The 26345-nt window shown below is 31.4% G+C and overlaps 2 protein-coding genes across 2 annotated transcripts; one reads left to right on the forward strand and one right to left on the reverse strand.

The window, feature by feature from the left end:
- Positions 1-286: 286 nt before the first annotated feature.
- Positions 287-1867, forward strand: LOC108449915 (UDP-glycosyltransferase 76B1-like). Its single transcript, XM_017747296.2, has 2 exons — positions 287-833; positions 916-1867. Exons 1-2 carry the CDS (start codon positions 347-349, stop codon positions 1791-1793), a joined length of 1365 nt encoding a protein of 454 aa, XP_017602785.2. The 5' UTR covers positions 287-346; the 3' UTR covers positions 1794-1867.
- Positions 1868-2178: 311 nt separating this feature from the next.
- LOC108449917 (uncharacterized) lies at positions 2179-4019 on the reverse strand. Its single transcript, XM_017747297.2, has 2 exons — positions 3226-4019; positions 2179-2817 (listed from the first exon to the last, which is right to left on the reverse strand). The coding sequence occupies exons 1-2, from the start codon at positions 3609-3611 to the stop codon at positions 2583-2585; spliced, it is 621 nt and encodes a 206-aa protein (XP_017602786.1). The 5' UTR covers positions 3612-4019; the 3' UTR covers positions 2179-2582.
- Positions 4020-26345: the final 22326 nt, after the last annotated feature.

Genomic DNA, 26345 nt, shown 5'->3' on the forward strand with positions numbered 1-26345 from the left:
AAGAACCAATTTATTCTTTGACGTAACATGTATAAATTAATTTACTCTCATCTTTAATAGAGACAACAAAATTAAATTTAACTTTTAATAAAATAAGTATATTGAATAATAATTTACTTATTAATACCAAATCAAACTAACCGTTACGAACAAGTTTGATTCCTTTTGGCTTCCTAGTTAGCTTCATATATTTGTCCTTGACAGATAAGACAGATTAAAATAATTCATTTATTGGAAAATCAATATAGTCATCATCATATATGTCATCAAACAATATGTGTCAATATATATATAGTGTGTGTGTATAACATATTATAGAGATTGGAATCAAGAGAAATAGTTTGAGATGAAACTGAAGGGTCGTGGATCAGTGATACTGTTTCCTTTGCCGTTTCAAGGCCATATAAATCCCATGCTTCAGCTTGCAAACATCCTCCATGAAAGAGGTTTTTCCATTTCCATAATCCACACTCGCTTCAATTCTCCTAACCCTTTAAACTACCCTCTTTTCAGATTCTACCCCATTCCCGATGGATTATCTGAAAACCATGTCATTTCTTCAGATCCTAATCGTATTGTGGCCTTCGTTAAGTTCCTCAACTCCAATTGCCAAACCCCATTTCGCGTTTGCTTGGCTAAGTTGATCTCCACCAGTTTGGAAGATGAAGATCCCACTGCGTGCTTGGTTACTGATGCTTTGTGGTACTCCACACAAGCTGTCGCTGATGACCTTAAGCTTCCTAGGATTGTGTTAAGGACCAGTAATGTCTCGTCATTTATTGTTTTGTCCTCCATGTCATTGCTGTTCGAAAAGGGTTACCTTCCGTTGCAAGGTACGCATAGATCATTTGTTGTTTACTCTCCATTTCTGCAATAAAAAGGTTTACTGAAATGCTGCATCTTATTGGTTGTCAGATTCTGTGGCAGAAATGGAAGTCCCAGAGCTTCCACAATTCAGATTCAAAGACATAGCAATGCTGGAAGCAAGTGATAGGGAAAGCTTTCTTCAATTCATTGAGATACTAGTTCAAGAAACCAAGGCTTCTTCAGGGATTATATTGAACTCATGTGAAGATCTTGAGCAAGAATTTCTATCAAAACTTTCGTTGTTATTTCCCATCCCAGTTTTTCTCATAGGTCCTTTCCACAAGTATTTTCCAGCTTCATCCAGTAGTTTACTGCCTCAAGACAGGACCTGCATATCATGGCTAGACAAACAACAACCCAACTCAGTGATTTATGTTAGCTTCGGAAGCGTAGCGGCTATAGAAGAGGCTGACTTCTTGGAGGTAGCTTGGGGACTGGCCAACAGCATGCAGCCCTTTTTGTGGGTGGTTCGACCGGGGTTGGTCCAGGGCTCCGAATGGCTTGAAATTTTACCAAATGGGTACTTAGAAATGGTAGGGGAAAGAGCCCACATAGTTAAATGGGCTCCCCAACAGGAAGTTCTAGCTCACCCTTCAACGGGAGCATTTTGGACACACTGTGGGTGGAATTCAACACTGGAGAGCTTATGTGAAGGGGTCCCCATGATCTGTCAGCCATCTTTTGGTGACCAGAAGACAGACTCAAGATTTGTAAGCCATGTATGGAGGGTTGGGGTTCATTTGGAATTCAAGATAGAGAGAGGGGAGATTGAGAGGGCAATCAGGAGATTAATGGTGGAACCTGAGGGACAGGAAATGAGAGAGAGGATCAAGTTAATCAAAGACAAGATCAATCTTTGTCTAAAACCTGGAGGTTCATCTTACAAATCTTTGGACAATTTGGTTAGTTACATACTTTCTATGTAGTCCATTAAGTCTCTTATGTAATATTTTAATAAAACATTTAAACCCTTATATTTTTTAGAGTTATATGGACTAAAGGTTTATCTACTTTGTCCAATATGTCTACTTCAATGAAATTAATTATTGTACGGGTACTCATAAGTCGGTTTTAGGGGGGAAAATGAAAAAGGTAAGCAACAAAGAGAATGACGTAACGTAACAAATCTACTAGGGTTAGCGCTTCCAAATTCATTACTGCAGATGTAGCTGTAGATGTAGATGTAGATGTAGATGTAGATGTAGATGAATGTGATGAATCCTTTGATCATCTTTGAAATGTCAAATTATGAGTATATAAAGACAAAGGGGCATATTTCATATTTAAAGGATGTCTATCCATATCCAAATATATAAAACAAACTACTTTATTTTAAAAAATAAATAAATAAATAAAGAGTCCAAATAATAGAAGCGGTAAACTCAAACTATCAACTTAAATTGCTTACCACATTCAAGAAGAGGTCAAGAGGAACCAATCATAAGGGCATAAGAAGAATGCAGTGTAGTATAGAAGCTGCAATTCAGATGAGAATTACAAGTGTTTGATAAACTTTTCTTCTTGTGTGAATCAATTGTAACAATAACAAAACTTAATGGTACTAATATAGACACCATACTACATATATCTGTTGCTACCAGAGAGTTTGCGTTGGCACGGAGATTGTAACTGCAAGGGGTGCTAGGAAGGTGGACACTAGTTGAGTCCGGTTCATGACTGGAAAATATCACCACGAGCTTTGTTGCAGCATATTTTCAAGAGGGTACATTGAAGTGAAAGAGCCAGGAGATTACAAAGGCAAAGACCAAACAGGCTAGCAGGAAATTTAGAAACCGATGGCCCTGCCAAAAGTTTCGAGTTTCCGCAGCATGAATTGCGACTGGAGCCGCTGTTGCTGTGGAATCATTTGCCTTATTCCACAGCTCCACCGTATCCGTCTCGTTTGCGGCAGCAACATTCCGAGCAATCGATCCGCAAATCTCACAAGTCCTGGTAACAGTAGAAACAAACAGAAAGCATAAATAGGATGGTAAAGCATACTTGATTCAGAAATTTCATTTTGGCAATGTATAATGCAGAATATAGTAAATATTAAAACCCTTTAGTTTCAGAACAAAAACAGTCAGTGTACTAAAGCATCTAAATTACTAAGATCAACACCCAAAATAAGTACCATCACAGCATTTCTGCCATAAAAAGAACAGCATGGAATGCTGACCAATTCCACAATCTTACATAGTAATAGTACACAGTTTAGATAAGCATTGCATTTCCAGGGCATTTCAGTCCCCAAATCACTAAGATTTCAACAAATATGTTCTATAAACTTCTATTGCAAGAACAAAGTGGGGGTAATGATCCAAGAAACAAAATGCCCAAGGGACTGAAATTAGTTACCTGTTACCCTTAATCTTGAACCATGCCTCAGCACAGTGTTTATGTGCAGCAGCCAAATCATCCTTACAAGAACAACCCAACTCTATAGGCACACCAGATTCTTGATTATTTGGATCCAAGCTGAGATGGCAAATCCTGCAATCTGTCTCCATTTTTGCCAAATGTAGCTTGGTCTCAGTCACCCCAGACTCCAGATCCAGTTCATGAGACATGGAAGATTCCCTCTCTTTGATGATCTCAGTTGTCCCAGATTCTTCATCTGTTGATGAACAAGAAGATGAACACCTTCCTTCTTGTTCTCTGTTATCTGTTTGGTTTGCTTGCTCTTCTTTTTCTCCATCAATGTCAATAACAACTCCTTGGAATTGTTTTGGTAAACCTTCCATGTTTAAGACCTTGATGATGAATCTTCATGTAATGTTCTTACAGATAAAGATTTTCAATGTCTGAATGCCCACCTTAGAGTTTTTTTAACAATGTGTTAATAACAGAGTTAGCTGTCTCAAAGTCACACCTGAAGTGAATGAACGGACAAGTAGAAGAGAACACCAGGTGTAAAACAATTTAAGCGACTTTTGGTAGAGAAGTTGAAAGAGAAGGTCCATCATCCATGGTTGCAGTTTTTTAAGTGGGGTTGTTGATTTCTCCTTGTCCCGGTTGTCCCTCTTCCTGTCTTGCTTGTCAGTTCAGCACAGGACTTGTAACAGAGAGAGATAAAGAAACATTACCGACACAGAGAAAGAAGCTCGCAGCCCCCCCCCCCCGCCCAACCCAATACAAAGAAAGATCTCACCAAAAATAAGCTGTTAAATTAAAATGAAAAAGTATTTTAGGTGGTCGTTATTATAAGAGGTAGTTTTACATAGGATAAAATAATTTTTTGCTAATTTTACAATTATATTTATTTAAATATTTTTATTTTCTTTATTCATTTCAATAATATTTAAATTTAGTAACTAGATTTATTTTATCATTAAATTTGAAGAATATAAAAATTTGATGACATGACATTATGAAATTGTATCATATCATCACTTGAAAATTATTAAATTTATATAAATTTTAAGATAATAACAGGTTACAATCTTGGAGTGTCGGATATAATATTCTAATAACTGAATAAGTCGTTAAATCGATCAGGCCATTGATTTCTAATTCAATCAGTTTGATTGGTCCAACTACGAAGCCGATAATAATTAAAAATTTATAAAAAAAAATTATTAAGCCAATTCAACATGTTCAACTATTAGTTTTTGCCTCGGTTTTTTATTTTTATTCGTTTCAAGCAATTTTCAGTTCAAATGGTTCAACCCCTTTATTTGAACTAGTATATAGGTAAGTTCTTAGTTCAAACAGCCCAATCATGTTTCAAGAACATTGGTCAGATCATCAAATATTGACAAAATTCAAGTTTAGTGCCCAAAATTGATCACATTGTCAAATTCAGATGCCAAAATAAATTTAGTTGCTGAGTTTATGAGCCAAAAGTAGTATTAAACTTTATTAAAATTTAAAAGTTTCAAACCCTACTCATTTTTTACTATAGTAATTTTACTTTGGGTTTTTTTTCAATCACACCCTTTATATATATTAAAATTATTTCACACGTGCATGCATGTGGGAACTACACTCTTAAAACATTTAATAAATAATAAAATGTACGGTTTGAAATTAATTAATAATAACACATAAAATATGTTTGATAGTAAAATAAAAATAGATAAAATTGTGAGCAAAACGAAATTTAAACACGTATATACATAAGATTAAGAATACTAAATGCATTACAATTGATTATCCTAGTGTTGTTATCAATCTTTAGTTGGTGTCGAGTTAACTTATAACATCAACTCAATCAATAATTTTATCAATATATACAATTAATGGATGTAATAAAATTTGCATAATAAAATTAAAATGTACAAAAAATTTTGAAATAAAACTTTGGTTAAGTGCTTAATTTAAAGTTTTTCTAATGCAATTGGCATGAGTTCAAATTTCATCATATGTATAACTTTTATTGTTTGTTTTAAAATAAAAAATTGTACCCTTTAATAATAATTTACTTAACCGAGTTAATACCGATTAATTAAGTAATACAAACTCAATCAATAATTTAAATAATAGTATAAATATATGCTTATATATATAATTATTGCACATCCATGAATTTTTTAATAAAATAATCATATAAAAATCAAGTGAATCTTTGATAAAGATTTAAAAATCATAATGCATTAAGTTAAAAATATTTTTAAAAAACCTCGTAATAATATAATATTTTAATCTACCCTGAATGGATCGTATTTATAATGTTGTTTTTATTATATGTTATATATAATTATATAATTAGTAAATGTTGATATACAAATATTAGTGCGTTACTCTTTAAAATAATATTGAAATATATAAATCAATTACATGTAATTGGTTTCATTTCTTTTCCATATATTATATAATTACACAAAAAATAATTTCGCATTAAAATGTTTATCAATAAATAAATCAAAATATTCTAAAATATTTAGGTTAAATAATAGTTTAATTACTTAAGTTTACCCTTCTATAATTAATTTGTAAACTTATATAATCATAACAATTTTTGAAAATATTATATTTAAATTTTTTCAAATATAAATTATGTTACTATTTAATTATTTTAATATAAATTTAATTTTTATTAGTAATTACTAAAATTCATATTGCTAAAATTATTGTTACATATTATATTTTAACATGAACTTTTCAATTTTCATATCTAAAACTAAGAAAAAAGCATAAGATACAACACAACGTAAAAAAAATAATATATTATTAAAAATTTTCAAATAATTTAAAAAACACTTAACAATATGAATATGCTTAATACTAAACTATTTTAACTCTTAATTATCAAGAATTTATCATAAATCTTATTTTAATAAGCCATAAGTATAATTTTCAAGAAAATTTTGTCTTTCCATTCTAATTTAAAAATAGATGCTCGCATTCAAACTCAAAATATTATTATTATGATTTTAATATTTTAACTTCACCTTTTCAATTGAAATTATTTTTTATTATATCATTTTTTTAAAAAATGTTACCTACATTTTTATCTACATCGTGGGTGTGATAAAATCTAGTAAGAACTAAACTGATTTGTATATTTTAAAAAAGACTAAATTGCTAAGACCCAACCTTTTTAGCCCTTAAACTTGTGTTGTTTGTCCAATCATCCAAAAATGGATAAAATTTTTTAATTTTTTTAAATTAAAAATGATTAAATTTATTAAAAAATAATAAAAATAATATTATTTAATTTTAAAAAATTAAATAATTACTAACGTGGCATACACATGACAATCCACATCAGCAAAGTTAACAAACAATACAAATTCAATGATTGAAAGAGGTGAAAAATTAAATAGAGAACTAAAATGATCTTTTTTTGTAATGTTGGAGAATCGAAAAAGTCATTATGCCATAATTTTTTAATGAAAATAGTTAACATCGTCTTAAATTATCTATATTTGCTCAATATTGAATAATATAATAATTAAATTTATATATTTATTTTGAAATTGATTAAATTAGTCATGACCTTATAATAAAAGAATTTAGAATCAGATTGATGATTGTACTGGTCAAACTACGAGTTCGACAATTTGACCAGTTCGATTTAAAAATAATTAAATTTTAAAAAATATATATTAAAAATAAAAACTTGGTTGAACTAGTTAAACATATTTTTTAGTCAATTCAACTGGTCCATATCGGTTCTCAATCCAACCAATCCATATTGGCTCTCAGTCCAATTGATCCACATCTGTTCTCAACCCAACTGGTCAATAACGGAGTCACTGAAAGAATTGTGCAGTCAATTGACCTCGCAAAGAAAAAGAAAAGAAAATTTTTACTTATATACACACATATAGTATATATTAATTTATATAATTGACCTCACAAAAAAATTGAAAATATCCTGCTAAAACGATTGATTCTACAAAATTTTGAAATAATCCACTAATTTTTTTAAAAAATAATTATATAAAAATAAATGAATCTCTCTTTACCCACTAAAACCAAAAAAAAAATTAACTCTTTTTGTATGTATTCAATTTTCAATTGAAATCGAATATTAATTTGAACTACAAATTGAGCTGAAAAAAATTTATTTTAATTTTATTACATGGTCCGTATTATGTTAGAAATTTCCTGTGAAAATTCTGATAAGAAAATTTTATTGATTATGTGTTTAATTACGGGAAGGACCAAATCGCATAAAATGAAAAAGTTGACTTCTAATAGCTAGAAGGATTAAATAGCTATGGAATTCTAATATTAAGGTCCTTATATGGTAATTAGACCATTAAATAAAAGTATGTAGATATTTGTTGGTGACTCATCCATGGAAATTTAGAAAAAGGGTAAGAACTAAATTAGAAATTGAATTAATTTAATTAATTAAAAGATGATAAAAGAAATATCATTTTATTTTATGCCATCTTCATCCCCAAAATACATGGAAACCCTAGGAGAGAGAGAAGAAACTTTCTTGGCTTAATTGGGTAAGTTTTCTTGTCTCGTTTTTAGTAATTTTGATATTTTTGAAACTGGGATAGCTTAATCTATCTATTTGGGAGATCAATTTGAAAAGTTATCAAAGTATGGAAATTATGTCATGGATGAATATGCTGAAAATTTGAAATTATTGATAGAAAATAAAAGGTTGTTGATAGATAAACAACTTTTACAAAATGATTTTTGATGAAAACATGATTTAGGGACTAAAATGTAAAGTTGTGAAAATTGAAGAAAAATTCTGAATTTTATAAAATTTATGTGCTGTAAATTTTATAGCGAAATATTGGTTAGGCTTGGAATAGAGAGTAAATTGTATAAATTTCATTTCCCGAGCCTAGGGACAAAATTGGAATTTATGAAAAAGTTGGGGGCAAAATGGTAATTTTTTCTAGTATGTAAATTGAGTCCACTTGAATGTGAAATGTTATTAATTGATGAATAAATTCATTTATATAGATCCGGATAACACAAATTCGAAGCTAGATCGAGGAAAAGAGAAATTTTCAGATTAGTAGATTTATATACGCGAACAAGTGTCGACGTAAGTTTGTGTAACTTAATTGAGCTTGTAAATATGATAAATTGAATGTTGTGTTGTATGGAATGTGTTTTATATTTATGTGAGTTAATTTGAATGTTATAACATAAGAAATGGTTACATGCTTGAGATTGTTTGAAAAAGGTTAAATTCAGTTTTAATATTGGATTTCGATGGATAAACGAAATTTCTTTACTGAGTGAGGTCCTGCATTGTTGCTAACGGGATTTAACCTGAACTGGTAATCTTGATATAACCCTTCTCGAGCATATGTTACAATTACGATTTAGTCTGGACTGGTACTCCTAATTAAGCTCTTCTGAGCATAAATTACAAAAAGGATTTAGCCTGGACTGGTAATCCTGTTATATGTTATGAGGGTCGAAAGATTAAGTGCCCTTAATGGGCACTCCTGAATATGAATGTGCAGGTTGTTAAATTGTACACCTTAAGTGTACTGTTTGAATATCCATCGAAATTTCAATGATTCAAAAGATAAAATACTTTACATGATATGAGAATTATGAGACGAAATGAATGATGTCTTGAAAGAATATTGTATGATGAGCTTATCTATGCTTACTTGATGCTTATGTGAACATTTATGTAACTAACTTGTTTGATTGAGTGTATGTGTATAGGTAAATTCGCCTAATTGATGAAAAAGCATGTTATTGATTGCTTAATGTTATTTAATGTAAATTGGTAAGTTTTAATTCCTGTTATACGAACTTACTAAGCATGTAATGCTTATTTAGATTTATTTTCCCTGTTTTATAGTGCTCGGAAGCTCGTGACAGTTGGAGATCAGTTGGAGCATCATCACACTATCCACTAGCTTATTTTGGGTATATATAGTAAAAATCATTTTGATATAATGGCATGTATAGGATACTTGGCCATTAGTGGCTTGAGAATGATGTTTGTAACCTAGCCATTGGAATGGCTAGTAATGGTTTATTTTGGTATTATAAAGTAGGTTATTATGATAAAAACATGCTATGTTAAGTGTATGTGGTCAAATGATGTTAATGCCTAGGTTAAACCAAGGTAAGATTATAAACATATGTGTATGTTATGTTATACCATATTTAGATGTTAAAATTTGCTTGAATATAATGGTTGGATTGGTTGGTATTTGGATGTAAGTTTTGGTGCAGGATATTGGTAAAATTTTGGGTGAAAAATGAAGCTAGAAATGATCTTATTTTGTCCACATAGGCAAACATACAGCCGTGTGTCTAGATCATGTGTGACATACGGCTCAATACATGGACGTGTAGTTAGGCCGTGTGTCTCTTGCATCTTAAATTCGAGAAACAGAATGCTTAGAATTGAGCACATGAGCAGAGACACGGGCCTATGTCTCAGCCGTGTGTGCTACACGGCCTAGAACACGGGCGTGTGTCTTGGCTATGTGAACCCTACACCTAATTTTTTGAAAATTAAATTGATCACACGGCCTACTCACATGAGCTTGTGGCTGGCTGTGTGGCACAAGTCAGAGAGTTACATGGGGTCGAACACGACCTGCAACATGAGCGTGTCTTACGGTCACACAGGCGTGTCCCTAGACCATACAGGCGTGTGAGCCCTGCACCTAGGAAAATTTTAGAAAATTTTGCGAACACTTCTTAGAGTTTCCGATTAAGTCTCGACTCGATTCTAATACTCGATTTGGGCCTTGAGAATCCATTTAAGGGACATAATGAATAATTTCGGTAAATGAATAGTAATTAATGTGAATTTTTTGTAAATTGTTCTGAATGTTTCGGTAATACTCCATAACTCTGTTTCGGTGACTGATATGGGTTAAGGGTGTTACACTTTTATTTTCTTTCAATACTTAACACTTTTTTCTCAAATTTTTTTTAATCTCTTTCACTCTCTCTTCAAATGTCTCCCTAATTTGGTTTTTCTTTTCTTTTCAAACTTTATTGATTGATTTCCACGACACCAAAAAACATTTAATTGATTTTTACTTTTTTAAAAGAAGATTACTATTTGTATGTTAGCTTCATGAAAATCTTCGTGTATTTAAGGTTTAAATTTATTTATTTTAATATTTAACATGAATGAAAAAGAAATTTAAAATAAAACCTACCAGTAAAGTTGAGGAGAACAATAAAAAAAAGAAAAGCGTATAGCCAAAATGAGATACAAACCAATTCAAAACAAAAAAAATCAAAAGTATCAAGTTGAGTTTATTCATATTCATTAATTTATTAAGTATTAATATTATGTATAAATTTACATAATTTTTATAAATATCTTAATTTTTAAAAGATATACCACTATATAAATTTCCTAATTTTGCCTTTACAATCGATTCAATATTACTGTTTGAACCGATATTTTATTGATTCCCCATATTTTTATTAATTTTAAAAAAATATTGGGGATTAGATGGATGAGTGAAAGATGTGGGGTAATGATATGGAAATTGAATAGTAAATAATATATTTAAAATAAATTATATAAGTCACCGCTTTTCATAAGAGAGAAAATATTTTATCTTTTCTTTGACTGTTATTGCGCCATGGATTTAGACATGACAGTCCAAGACTTTGGTAAGAGGTAGACGTCACACTAATATTTTTATCATTCAATTTTAATACGTTATAAAAAGATAATTGATCCATTCGAAATTTTTTGTTAAAATCATTTAATTATTTAGAAATTTTATTTAAATCATTAAGTTGTTAAGTTTTTTTTTAAAAAAAATTAGCTAACAAGTTCCAAAAAATGATTCGACGATCAGTAAGGTAGATCAGTACCTATCGATAAGTAGAAGAATATATATTAGATTCAAGTCGATCTAACAGTCAGTATCAGAGATTGGAGAAGAAAGCTATTTAAATTTTGATTAGCAAATTTATAACGTTCAAAGATGTTTCATGAAAAAAGAAATTGAACTATAGAAGAGAAGAGGAAACAAAGCTTTCAATTGGTGTAAACAATGTGAATAGAGAATTGTAACACCCCTAACCAGAATCCGTTGTCGAAATAAGGTTACGGAGCATTACCGAAGTTTACAGAACAAATAGAAAGAAGTTTCAAACATTTTATATTATATAATATTCATATCATAAACCAACCGAAAACAAACATATTGTCCCTTATATAAGCCTTCAAGGCCCAAAATACGCATTAGAAACAAGTCGGGACTAAATCGAATACTCAAAAAAAATCAGAAAACATTGAAATTTTTCAAAGTTGCAAGGGACACACGGTCGTGTGGCCTGGCCGTGTGGGCATTCAAAATAGGGACTCACAGCCGTGTCCGTGCCCGTGAAACTCTCTGACTTGGGTCACAAGGCCAAATCACACACCCGTGTGCTAGGCCGTGTTGAGCATACTGACTTGCGCAGTTTTAAAGATACAAGGGACACACGCCCGTGTCACACACGGCTGAGACACACACCCTTGTCTCTGTCCATGTGGACAAAAATAGGTTATTTTTAAGCCTCATTTCTCACCCAATTTGGTACCAACCTAAACAAAAAAAATTGCATATCAACAAGCCATAACAAGGCATTCAAATCAAGCTAAAAGCAAGTCTTAAACATGTATTATCACAATATACAACCAATATGCTCTTAGGCATCTCAAATGACAAATTAAAAACATGTCAACCAAATATCTGTATTTACCTAGATAACCAAATGAATATATGCATAATTATACCAAATATACCATTTCAAACCAATCACCAATATTCCTATAAATTTTCCATCATTCAACCATATCAAACACACATTAAATATGTTAAGGCCACATCTATAAACACATCAAAATACATCAAACACAAGCCATTCAAATGGCTTGTCTCAACAAAACATTTATATACCAACATTGGCCAAAATATCCTATACATGTCATTACAACCGAAATTAATTTACTAAAAGTGCCAAAAGAGCCAATGGATAGTGTGAAATAGCTCCGACTAGCTTCCAACCCAAATAAGCTTCCGAATTACTATAAAATATGGAAAATAACACAAAGTAAGAACTTAAGCTTAGGAAATTCGTATAATGCATAATTTAACATACCATATTTCCACAAAATAGGTAAGTAAACATAGCATATCTCAATCAATTTGGCCAAAAGTCTAAACACATGATCACCAACATATTAGCCATGAAAACCACATATAAAATCCAGCACACATGGTTAAATTCATCAAATACTCATATTTCATGTATATATCAGTAATAGTTCATATCAAACTCATATGATTTCATAACAGAACTGTGCCCGTTGAACCATTTAAAATATCGTTGAATACACGGGTAGTACACACGAGGTGTACTGAACTATAATCCATCAATTTATATTCATGTATGCTCATACGAGCTGTAAACAGGAAGCTCCTCTAAGCTGAATAATGGGAAGCTCATGAGAGCTAAATAACGGGAAGCTCATACAAGCTGTGGTGTGACTACAACACATGCAAGACCCCAACCAAATCGGTAACCCTAATGACTTGTCATTTGTATCCTACGAATTTCATAAGGTTCAGGTGGGACTCGGTAATCGTTTAATAAACAATTGGTATTTATTCATGGCAACTGTACAATTCACAAACAATAATTCAATTTAACACATATTAATGTACAATTTAATTACACGAACTTACCTCGATGAGTTTATGTAGATACGAAGGTGACTAATCTGATATTTTTCCTTTGCCTCAATCTAACTCCGTACTAGGTCTAACCGGATCTATACGATTCAATATAATTCATATTCAATTTAGTCCAACACATTTTTTAGTAAAATTACTATTTTGCCCCTATACTTTTAATTTATTACAATTTAGTTCCTAGGCTTGGAAAATGACTTTCATGCAATTTAATCCTTACTCAAGCCTAGTCAATTTTTATACATATTAATAGTAGCCACATAATTCACAATTTCACAATTTTATCATAAATTTGTTATCTTTTTCAATTTAATCCCTAATTGATAATTTAATCAAAATTTTCTTTACAAAAGTTGTTTATCTAACAACAACTTTTCATTTTTTTTTATCATAAAGCTTCAAAATTTAAGCATACTCATCAATGGCAAAACCCTAATACTTTATCGATTTTTTAAATTAATCCCTGAGCTAGTTAGATTAAGCTACTATGATATCAGAAACATAAAAATTATAAAAAAACGTGACAAGAATACATACATAATTAAGCAAAACAAGCTTGCTAATATCTCAAGCTTCCATGGCTAGGTTTTCTCTCTTCTTCTTTTTTTATTATTATTTGGTGGTAGATGATGATAATAAATTTTTTTTATTTTATTTAATATCACTTTAATTGATAATTTTCAAAATTAAGCTTAATATTTCATGAAATTTCCAATGATGACTATTTATACTTAACCTGTAGCACCCTAAACCCGGCCTAGACATTAAGCCCGAATCCGACGTGCCACATTGAAGTAAAAAACCCGTGTTCCCTTTTCAGTGTTTTAAAAGCTGACTTTTGTCAAACTAACCAAGTGAATAGAAGCTGGGCACCAGGTAGGTATCCATAACAGAGGAGGTGAGCCATGAAGGCTGCTTAAGTACCAAGCTCTCTGATTGGATTCAATCCTAGACATGCCCACATCCATTGCCACACTTGGTTATAACAAGTTGAAATTTCTTTGAGTGATTATCTTTGGTAAATCGAATATTCGTGACGTCGTGTTATTTAAAAAAAATCACGCCCTAAGTCTAGCCCATTTGAATTAGTATCCATCAATTTAAAGTTATTTAAAATAATATAATCCCAGAAAATCAAAGAAGAAAATAAAGTTAAAATGGCCTTTTTACAACCCAAAAATTAAATAGTAATTAAAAATAACTTAAGAAAACCAGTCTCTTTTTCAAACCCAAAAGTATTCACCATGGCCACTCAATCCCTCCACTCCAAGTCACCCACATCAAGGCTCACCGCAAGGTTAAAGAAGGGTGAGTTTGGGAAACTCATGTGTAAGGAAAACCCATTCAAAGCCCAAGTCACTCAAGCCCATTGGGCCTAAGCCCATTCAGTAACAGATGATCTTGGGCGAGCCCTTTTCAGACAATAAACGGGCCTTAGCCCTTTATTCAGATAACAGTATGGCCCATAGGCCCATTTCAAAATACATGCAACATCAATAAACATATGCAAGCCCATTTGGGAGACTACTCAACCCACCAACCACTACACTCCACCGTACCAGCCATACACTCCATGTAGGGAATAGCTCAACCCACCCATTTCAACATTCCACGATTCTGACCTTTGCTCGATTAACGATAAATTGAGGCAAAGCCTCCAAGATCGTGGACAAGCCACTTTCAGTACTTCCTCCGTCAATATCCCAGTCCATGCATCGATAACAACAACATGGCATGCAATAAATAACAACGATCAAACATGCATTTAGGTCAATTTAACCTAGGGGTATTTGGTAATTTATCTCCTAGGGTAAAGCGTAAATTTTCCACTTTTAAAGGTATTTCAGTAATTTATCTATTCTAGGGTTTTCATGCATATTCCTACCTTTCACGTACTAACGAATCACGCATCGAGAGTTCCTACCGAATTGGGCCGTTGGCTATCATTCCAATTTTGGCCCATTAAGCCCAAAAATATCGAGGCACGAAATCATGCACTTTGCAATCCAAACATTGTAGCTTACCAAAAACATTAATCGATTTACCTCACGAGCATTCGCACACTCGCAAATCTACAAAATACCGGTTTTCGGCATTTCGGCTTTTCGACTTTTGCCGATCCAGACTAAGAAAAAGGGTGTTAGTTACACACCTGTTTGCGACGATATGCTGACGAGATCCACACACGAACTACCTACAATTGGATTACTAACACGTTAATCTAACTATTCAAATACGAACTACATATTAACCCCTTACAATATTCGGCCAACCACACCTACAGATCATAGTAAGCTTATAAGAAATCAATAAGCAACTCATTAACAAATTTTTGTCAATGTTTACCACATAATCATAATTTCACTGCAAGCTGTCTTCCTGAGCAACAGTCACTAAATCATTTATAACTGGAGCTACGAAACTCCAAATCAAGTGTCGTTAATTTTCCCTGAAAATAGACTCATATATCTTCTATCCATAAAATTTTCAGAATTTTTGGTTTGGCCAATCAATACCAGATTTTTCTTAAAGTTTCCCATGTTTCATTGTTTAACTAATTTGACCACTCTTCATTACGAATCAAATTTCTCATTGTACAGAATTCAAAATATGTTCTCGTTTATTTCATTTGAAACTAGACTCATTAAGCTTTAATTACATAATTTATACAGCTTGTAAATCATCTCCCACAATTTATGGTGATTTTCCAAAGTTACGTTACTGCTGTTGTCCCAAGCAGATTTATTACCAAATCACTCTTTCACATCTAACTTGCATGCTTGTTATTTAAACATGTATATCACTAATCAATCATCACATATCTATGATTTTATTTAAGTATAATCTCCATTTCATCATTTTAAAGCACAACATGTTAGCCGATTTTTCCCCTTAGCATCTAAGGCACATGCATGCTCATTTGTTTGGCTCAACTTCACCTATCTTCCATTTTTCATCAAAAGAACATGAAACAACAACCATTTCCTTCATTTTAATTCATGACTAAATGCTCACAACACAACTAAAAACCAAAATATGCTTCCAGAGTTAAGGTAGAATCAAGAAGAACTCATGAACATCAAGATAGAAGCAAACTACCATGAACTTACCTTCAATTTTCTTCCCCAAGTGACCGAACATTCAAGAGCTTTCTCCTCTCCTTTCTCTTCTCTAACTTTAGGCTATGATAAACAAAGATGGACAAAACTTTGTTCTTTTCACCCCTTTTTTTTAATAAAATTTCATATTTCATCCATTTAATTCTTTAATACAAAAGACATGAAATGCCCATCATGGAACATTTACCTAAACAATTATCATGGAACATTTACCTAACCCATTATCATGGAATATTCACCTAATCCATTATCATGGAACATTTACCTAACCCATTATCAATTTGTACCATGAATTATGGATATCAAGTGCTCATATTGTCTACAACAACATGATGGCTGGCCACTTCATGTAAAATGGGAGGTTTGTCATGCAAATCCTCCTATTTTGCATTCCTATTTATTTGGCCACTTCAATTTAGCCTATAGCATTTTCAAACATTTTCACATAGGTCCTATTTCATAATTTCACCCCCTTTTTCTTATGGAACAAAAATTAACTAAAATTGTCAGGTTCTATCTTAAGCTTGGGGGCCTTTTAGAGGCCCACTAACATAATTAAACCTATGCCAACATTCACAGAATTCCCGAAAATTGGGGCGTTACATAACCACTAAGCATTCTAATGGTTTATTTACTATATAAGGACCTCCAATTTAAAATTCTATAGCTATTTAATACCTTTAGCTATTAGAACTCAACTTTTGCACTTAATGCAATTTAGTCTTTTTCATCAAATTAGGTAGGTAAAGGTAAAATTTCTTAACGAAATTTTTATATTGCATTTCATCATACAGTAGAACATAAAATAATAAAAATAAAATTTTCCAACTTCAGATTTGTGGTCCAAAACTATTGTTCCGATTTTATTGAAAACGGACTGTTACAAGAATGTCATAACGATTTTAAAAATTCAAACTTTTAAATAGTTAAGTTACCATTTTGTAACTTTCTGAAGCTGAGTGACTAAAACATAAATTTAGTAATAGTTTAGTGTAATTTACCTATATAAAATTTCTAATTATTTTTGGCATAATTATAACTTTAACCTATAACATTTATCCATTTTATATCACTTTGGTCCTAATTATTTTCTTAGATCACTTTGCCTTTGAAGCTTCAAAATTTATGGAGAAATTTAGTCAAATAGTATTTTTATGGAGAAATTTAATTCAACTATTAAAATATTTAAATTTTAACACCATTAACATAGTAGTTCATGTGAACTTTGTATAAATACATAAAAATATTAAATATTCAAAAGAAATTCATACATTTTAAAAATCATGTCAACAATAAAGTATGTGTGAACTCTCATGCAAGTTATTACGTTAGTGCTATTTAAAATTTAACAATTTAATCAACTTTTTCTTAAAAATCAGTTTAGTTAAAATTTGAATGTTGACAGTTAAAAGTAATATAAAAAGATTAAGATCAAAGTATAAATTAATGTAAGGTACACTACACCCGAGTTCATTAAACTCTTATTAAATTTATGTTTTTGTCATTAATTTTAAAAATTACAAAAATACCATTAAAATATTTAAAAAATTCATTTAAGTCATTAGACTATTAAAATTAATGTTGTATAGTCTTCTCTGCTCGCATCATCTACACCAATTGAATTTTTTTATGAAATAACTTTAAATGCCACGAATCTGTGAATCAAAATTCATACAACTTTCTTCCTTAATCTTTATCAATATTAACTTGAATCTAAAATATATTTATCTACTCATTGTTGAGTGCTGATTCATCATAATTCTTATTTTAAAAATTAAAAATGTTTACTAATTAATATTATACTAATATAGGGCCCTCTTATGAGGAAATGATATTTTTATTTGATTTGTGGTGAAAGTTGTAAAAGAAAGGGAGACAAAGCAGCGGCAGACAAGGAGGTGCAGACATATCAGGAATGGAAAAAGCCAAGACATCTAATATCCATTTGAATGCTTACGAAGTCAACACAATGAATCACAGCAGTTACTTTCCTCCTTTTTTTTTTTTATATGAATAAATGATGGCTTTCTTGGAAATTCACTCCGCACCTCTTTATCTTATTCTTATAATTAAAATTTAAAAGGTAAAATATTTATTTATTTTTAAATGAAAGTATTTAGATTCAGTTCCCCCTACATCCCTTTATATTTTCTTCTACAATAAATTACTTCACTATTTTAAATATCATTAGTTTTAAGATGAAAATTTTATATATAATTAAAAAATTCTTCAATTTTTTAAAATTATAATTATTTTTAATTTTGCCCACGTCCTCGATGTGACAAATTCTAGTTCAATAACATCTTGACTAACTTGATGTTATTTGACTCAATGAAATTAATCCAATTAAGAAAAAATTAAATATTTAAAATTATAAATTATAAATTATAAATATTTTTCACTTTAAAAACCTTATTTATCTTCAAATTCAATTTTAACTGTATATTTTAGCAAATATTAATTATTGATTTTATTTCATAATATATAATAATTAGTATTTGGTACTTAACAATATATATATATATTATTCTACAAGTGGCTTTAAAACTTATCATATAAATTTTTAAAATATTTATTTTTAATATTTTACTGTACTTATCAATCTCTTGATACTATCTGTAAGGACTAAAAATTTCACCGACAATGTATCAAATATTTTCTTAATATACAATTATTTAACTTTCTTTTGAAAAGAATTATTTAACTTTTTTATTCATTATTTTTTCAAATATTTTTGTGTATCTATATACTTATTATAAGCTTTTGATTAAATTGATATCATGAGTTAATCTAATATCAACTTAATAGAAAAAAAATGAAAATTGTTATGAATATTTTATTAAGTGGATGTCCATCATAATAAAGATAAAGTTTTAATGTACTTTAAATTCTAATAGTTATTAGAATTAGATCTCTACTTCTTTTATAATTCTTATGCCTATAAATAGAGACTCTGATGAATCATTGTAATGACCCCTTTTTGATCAATAAAGTACATTTTACATTGCTTTCATATTTTATTTGTTCTTTACTCTCCCCATCTCTCTTTATTTTATAACACGTTATCGGCACGATCTTGCTCAAAGTGATAATTGCTTTTATCGACGATCAAATTTATCCTCCATGATTTTCAATTTCTTTGATAGCAAGATGCAAAGTTTTTATAGGAAGTTTCTTTTATTTAATGTTTCATATCTTATTATTATTTTTCATTCTTCTTTCATTATATGTTATCATTGTTTTGATTAACTTATTTTACTTTTTGTTCTTAAGGATGGTGAAAGATTTGATATCGTTATCCATAAAAAATTAAGAATATTTTCGAACTATCTCATACCTTTTAGTGATGACGATGATGTTAAAGATATTCAGGTATATTTTACTATGTTTTATTTATTGTTTATTATAATTGGAGACTAATCATGACAACATACATAGATAGATTTTGATTTGAAATCTCAAGCATGTTTGCGATGGTAATTATGAAATAAAGAATCTATTGGGATGTTTATAAGTCCGTCCTACTAGATTTGTTGCATTCCCCGAAGTGAATGTAAATATAAAAAAATAAAAGATATACTCATGGATCACTAAAATTGAGAATATAGTAATAAATAAGAGAACAATGAGAGTTCTCAAGATAACTTTTCAAAGGGTAAAGATAACTTATGTTATCAATGTGACATGAAAATTTATTGACTTATGTTATTAATGTGATATGAAAAATTTTGGCAACATATGTGGCGTATGCCCAAATATTTTATTTCATTAATATTAGTTGAGGAATAATATAAAAATGTAGTAATGAATTATATCATTACGATAGAAAATATTTATTTTATTTGGTATGAAACAAACAAATATTATTCTAATATTTGATAGTACAAAATTAGTTGAAAGCTCTACAAGAGCTAATATATCACTATCTAAAAATCACAAAATTTGTGATGGTAAATGCATTACTTTTAAATTTTATTTGTAATGGATCTCATATTGAGATTGTGAATGAGAAAAAGATTATATTTCATATGAATAAAAAAGGGATTGAATTATTAATTTATAATATTTATGATTGTTAGAATTAAGTGACTCGAATCCTTATTTAAATAAAATACAGTGGTAAAATAAAATAAAAGAAGAATCCATATAGAATTACACTTCTTTTATTTTATTTTAGAATAAGGTTTTTAAACCTTAGTAAATTCTATCTATTTGATATTGATTAGAATAAGGTGTTTCAGTCTTACTAGAATATGGCTTTACAAGCTTATAAATAGACATAGTCTATTCCTCTTGTAATTATTCGAATTCGACATAGTGAATTTTCTTCTCCTCTGCCTGTGGTTTTTTTTCCGAAAGGGTTTCCACGTAAAATTTGTGTGTTCTTTATTTTATTTTTTATTTTATTTTATTTTCACAAATTGGTATTAGAGCTTCCGAGTTGTTCATCTCGATCACGGTAATGGCATCTTTGAAGTATGAAATTCCGCTGTTGGATCGCAATACCAGATTTGCGTTGTGGCAGATTAAGATGCAAGCAGTTCTTGTGCAGATGGATCTGGAGGATGCCCTTCTAGGGATAGATAAGATGCCTTTGACATTAACAGATGAAGAGAAGAAGCGTAAGGATTGAAAGACGTTAACACAATTACATCTGCATTTGTCTAACGAAATTTTGCAAGATGTGATGAAAGAGAAAACTACCACTGCATTATGGAAGAGGCTAAAACAAATATGTATATCGAAAACTCTAACAAGCAAGTTGCATATGAAGTAGCATCTTTATGCTCATCGTTTGGAGGAAGGTGCGTCTGTACACGAGCACTTAACAGTGTTTAAAGAAATTCTCTCAAACTTAGAGGCCATGGAGGTTCAGTATGATAAGGAAGATCTAGGGTTGATTCTACTTTGTTCATTACCCCCGTCTTATTCAACCTTTAGAGATAAGATTTTATATAGCCGCGAGTCTCTCACAGTTGATGAGGTTTATGATTCTTTAACCTCATATGATAAGATGAAGCATCTTGTGGTTAAACCTGACTCTCAAGGAGAGGTTCTTATTGTTTGTGGGAGACAAGATCGGAATGCTGATGATGATCGTGGAAGGACACAGGAACACAATTCTCGCGGTAAATCTAAGGGTAGATTAAAGTCTTCAAACAGAGGTAAAACTTGTAACTTTTGCAAGAAGAAAGGGCACATTAAATCTGAGTGCTATAAGCTACAAAAAAAGATTAAAAGGGAGGTTGCGAATCAAAAGGTAAAACAACAAGAAAATTTCGGTGAAGCTGATGTTGTAGAAGACTACAGCGATGGTGAACTTCTAGTTGCTTCTGTCAATGATTCTAAAATAAGCAAAGAGTGGATACTTGATTCAGGTTGCACCTTCCACATGAGTCCCAATCGGGATTGGTTTACAACTTACGAAACAGTGTCTGAAGGTGTTGTTTTGATGAGAAATAATGTTTCGTGTAAAATCATAGGTGTTGGAACAATTAAAGTTAAGATGTTTGATGGAGTTGTCAGAACACTTAGAGACGTACGACATGTTCCAGAATTGAAAAGAAATTTAATTTCGTTGAGTACTCTTGATTCAAAAGGGTACAGATACACAACTGAAAGTGGGGTTTTAAAGATTTCCAAAGGGTCCCTTGTTGTGATGAAAGGTCAGAGAAAGATTGCCAAGTTATATGTTTTGCAGGGTTTTACTGTTAGTGGTGATGCAACTGTCGCTTCCTCTTCTTTGTCAGATGATGATATTCTAAACTTTGGCATATGTACCTAGGGCATATGAGTGAGAATAGTATGGTAGAATTGAGCAAAAGAGGACTTCTTGATGGGCAAGGAATTTGCAAACTGAATTTTTGTGAGCACTGTGTTTTTGGGAAGAAAAAGAGAGTTCGATTCACAAGAAGAATCCATAACATGAAAGGAATGTTGGAGTATATTCGTTCTGATCTGTGGGGGCCATCTAGAGTGCCTTCGAGAGGTGGAGCTAATTATATGCTAACCTTTATTGATGATTTTTCCAGAAAAATTTGGGCGTTCTTCTTGAAGCAGAAAAGCGATGTGTTTTTTGTATTTAAGTCTTGAAAAATTTTGATTGAAAAATAGACGGGAAAACAAATAAAATACCTCCGCACAGACAATGGCTTAGAGTTCTGTTCTGATGAGTTTAATAGATTGTGCAAGTCAGAAGGGATTATGAGACACTTAACAGTTCGTCATACTCCACAGCAAAGTAGCGTTGTAGAACGAATGAACAGAACGATCATAGAGAATGATCGATGTATGTTGTCAAATGCCAACTTATCAAAGTCGTTTTGGGTAGAAGCAGCCTCTACTGCATATTTTTTTATCAATCGATCTTCATCCGTTGCCATTGAGAAAAAGACTCTACAAGAGGTATGGTCTGGTAATACTGTTAATTATTCTGATTTAAAGATTTTTGGGTGTCATGCGTATGCTCATGTTGATAATGGAAAATTGGAACCGAGATCCATTAAATGTGTTTTTCTTGGTTATAAAGCTAGTGTAAAAGGGTATAAGTTATGGTGTCCTGAAAATAGAAAAGTTGTGATTAGCAGAGATGTTGTTTTTGATGAAATTGCTATGCTACATAACTTATCTTTTAAAAACTCTTCCAATAAAGAAAATCAAAAGCAGGTGGAGCATTAGATTAATACAAAGTCAACTCCTCAAGCCAGTACAAAAATTGAAAATAGAGTTGTTTCTTCACCACAATACTCTATCGCCAAAAATAGAACTAGAAGAGAAATTAAACCTCCAAAGAAGTATGCCAGAACTGATTTAGTTGCTTATACTTTAAATGTGGCTGAAGATATAGATGCAAACCAAGAGCCATCTAATTATTCTGATGCGGTTAGCTGTGAAGACTCAAAAAAATGGATGTTTGCTATGCAAGAGGAGATGGAATCACTTTACAAAAACAAAACATGAGATCTTATGAAACTTCCTAAAGGTAAGAAGACTGTTCGTTGTAAATGGGTGCTTAAAAAGAAAGAAGGGAGTCCAGGAGTTGAAGAACCTAGATATAAAATAAGGATTGTTGCAAAGGGTTACTGTCAAATTCCAGGAGTGGACTTCACATGTAATATCCTGATTTTGGGCCTAGTCAAAATAGTGGTTTCGTGACCACAAAATCCGAGATAGAAATAATTATTTTATGATTATTTTGAGGTCTATGATATGATTGCATGATTGTGTGAAAATTTCCTGAAGAAATTTTATGCATAAAGTGCTTAAATTGAAATTAGGGACTAAATCGAATAATTTGCAAAACTTGCATTCTAGAAGTTTCTAGTATGAAATTGTTTTGAAATATTAATTAGGAGGTCTTAAATAGAATTTTACCAATTTTAAGTCTATGGACAAAATTGGACATGGATGGAATTTTGGAAAGTTTAGTAGTAAGGGCATTTTGGTCATTTAGGGGTAAAATGAATTAAAATACAAAATTAAAAGCCAATTTTACTCATCTTCAACCCCATGGCCTAATATAGCAAGGAGAAACCATGGCTAGGGTTTTTCAAGCTTCCAATCTCGATTGTAAGTCCATTCTAGCCCCGTTTTTTAAGTTCTTTACGTTTTTGGAGTCCCGGTAGCTCGATTAGCTTATGCTAGCAATAATTTAACCTAGGGTTTATATTTGGAAAAATACCCATAGGTGAAATTTGTGTATTTTGGTGTTTTATGATAGAATATGAGGTTTTAAATTATGTTAGACAACTTGTGCTACTCGGTTTTAAGTGAAAACGAGCAAAAGGGCTTAATCGGTAAAAATACCTAATAGTCATAAGTACATGTTAGAGTGAGAATTTGATGTTTCCATAGAAGGGGAAAATGATCAGCATGTTATAAAACATAAGAAAATATACTGAAGTTTAATTTACGAGCTTTAGGGCAAAAGTGTAAATATGCAAAAGTTTAGGGGCAAAATTGTAATTTTTCAAAAATATGATTTTGGGTCAATTTGAATAATGTGAGTCCTAATTAGACTATATTTTAAATGATAGAGTAAGGAAAACTAAAATTCGGGCTAAAATGGGGAAAATACCAAGTTGTGGACGAAATGGTAAAAGTAGCCATTTTCGCATACGAGGTAAGTTCATGTGTAAATAATGTAGCATAATTGTTATTTTTAAGTTATTGATGTTAATTATATGATATGCTGATTTTTTTTATCGTGAAATATTATGCTTTGTGGTTAATATTGAGTAATATGCAAATTATGTTTACTAATTGATAAATATGAATTGCTACCGAGTATCGGTTCCGATATTCCATGGAAGACGGAAAATGTGAAATCGAGGGAAAAAGCCCGTTTGAACCTTAGGAATAGATTAGGATACAAGTGACATGTCACTAGGATGGTCGAGCATCCGAACTCGTTGAGTTGAGTCCGAGTTCACTTATGGATGCAAATGTCCGAACTCGTTAAGTTGAGTCCGAGTTCGTGAGATGTAACTAGGCATCCGAACTCGTTGAGTTGAGTCCGAGTTCACTCATGGATGTGAACGCTCGAGCTCGTTGAGTTGAGTCCGAGTTCACTTATAGGCGGGTTACATGGTAGCTTGGCTACATATGTGGCACTTATGTGCAAACTTTCCATGTATCCGAATTATATTCCGATGTGTTCAACGGGTAAAGTTCTACTCAAATGGAGGAATACTCAAGATGAAAGGGACGTATTGGTAAGTGTTGTGAAATGGATACTTTGAACAGGTATGTACTTAACCCTCGGGTTGAAAACTTCGATATAACAACAATATGGTAAGATGATAAATGAAAATGTGATATGAATGTCTTGGTGATGATTATGCAAATGATGTTTTATGTTTGCTTATATGGTTATGTTACTTGCTATTTGCATGTGAACTTATTAAGCATTTATGCTTACTCCTCCTTTTCATTTCTTGTAGTTTTGACAAGCCAGCTCGAAATCGGGAGCGGTGGGAGGCTCGCTCACACTATCCGTATACCATCTTGGCATAATGGCTTGTATATTTTGAGTATGGCATGTATAGCATTATAATCATTTTGTATATATGGTCTTATGATATGGTTATTGAGTGGTATGGAAATGCTTGGTAATGATTAGCCATTGGAATGGCTAATCATGATCATATTTGGTGTTATGTATGTCAAATTGCTATCTAATCCATGGAAACCATGAAATAGGTAAAATTTACCATAAAATAGATTCAGACAGCAGTAGTGACGTGAATTTGAAAAATCACTAAAAATAGTAAAAATGGAATTAAATAATGAATTATTTATGGAATCGAAGCTTGATGAGTCTATTTTCATATGGAAGAAGCGAAACAGGTATATGAGCTATATTTTATGAGATGTTTAAATTTTTGTGAAATAGGGCCAGAGCGATTTCTGGATCCCCTGTTCTGACTTTGGAAATTCACCATAAATTTTACAAAGATAATTAGAAGTCATTCTTTATATTTAAAGATTTATTATTGAGTCTAGTTTTATTAGAGACAAACGTCATAGTCATTGAAGCTCTGCAAAGGGAGATATCTGATTCGTAATACACAGAGGTCAGAGTAGTCGAACCCTGAAATAGGGGAGACTTTAACTAATAAACTGTACTAATTGGCCCAACCAAAAATTCTAGAAAAAAATTAGTAGATAGATATATGAGTCTAGTTTCAGGAAAATTTACAGAATTGGATTTCGAGTTTCGTAACTCGAGATATGATTTTTAAAGCGACTGTGATGCAGTTAGCTAGCTTGTCTGGAAATTTTAAAATGAATTGTATGAGCTGTTTAATTAATGAATTAAGTCCGTTAACACCTTGTGTTCGACTCCGACAACGGTCTTGGGTACGGGGCGTTACATCACAGATGTGTTCTCCCCAGTTGTGAAGCATAGTTCGATTCGAGCTTTGCTTGGTATTGAGGCTATGCATGATTTGGAGCTTGAGCAGTTAGATTTAAAAACTGTATTTTTGCATGGAGAACTTGAAGAAGATATTAAATGCAACAACCAGAGGATTTTACAGTCTCAGAAAAAAGAGGACTATGTTTGGTTGCTGAAAAAGTCCCTTTACGGTTTGAAACAGTCACCAAGGCAGTGTTACAAGAGGTTTGATTCCTTTATGACTTCTCATTATTTCAAAAGAAGTAGTTTTGACAGATACGTTTACTTTAAGAAAAATAGTGATGGTTCTTTTGTGTATCTACTTCTTTATGTTGATGGCATGTTGATAGCAGC

The sequence above is a fragment of the Gossypium arboreum genome, chromosome 5, assembly GCF_025698485.1.
Source record: "Gossypium arboreum isolate Shixiya-1 chromosome 5, ASM2569848v2, whole genome shotgun sequence".
NCBI classification, from domain to species: domain Eukaryota; kingdom Viridiplantae; phylum Streptophyta; class Magnoliopsida; order Malvales; family Malvaceae; genus Gossypium; species Gossypium arboreum.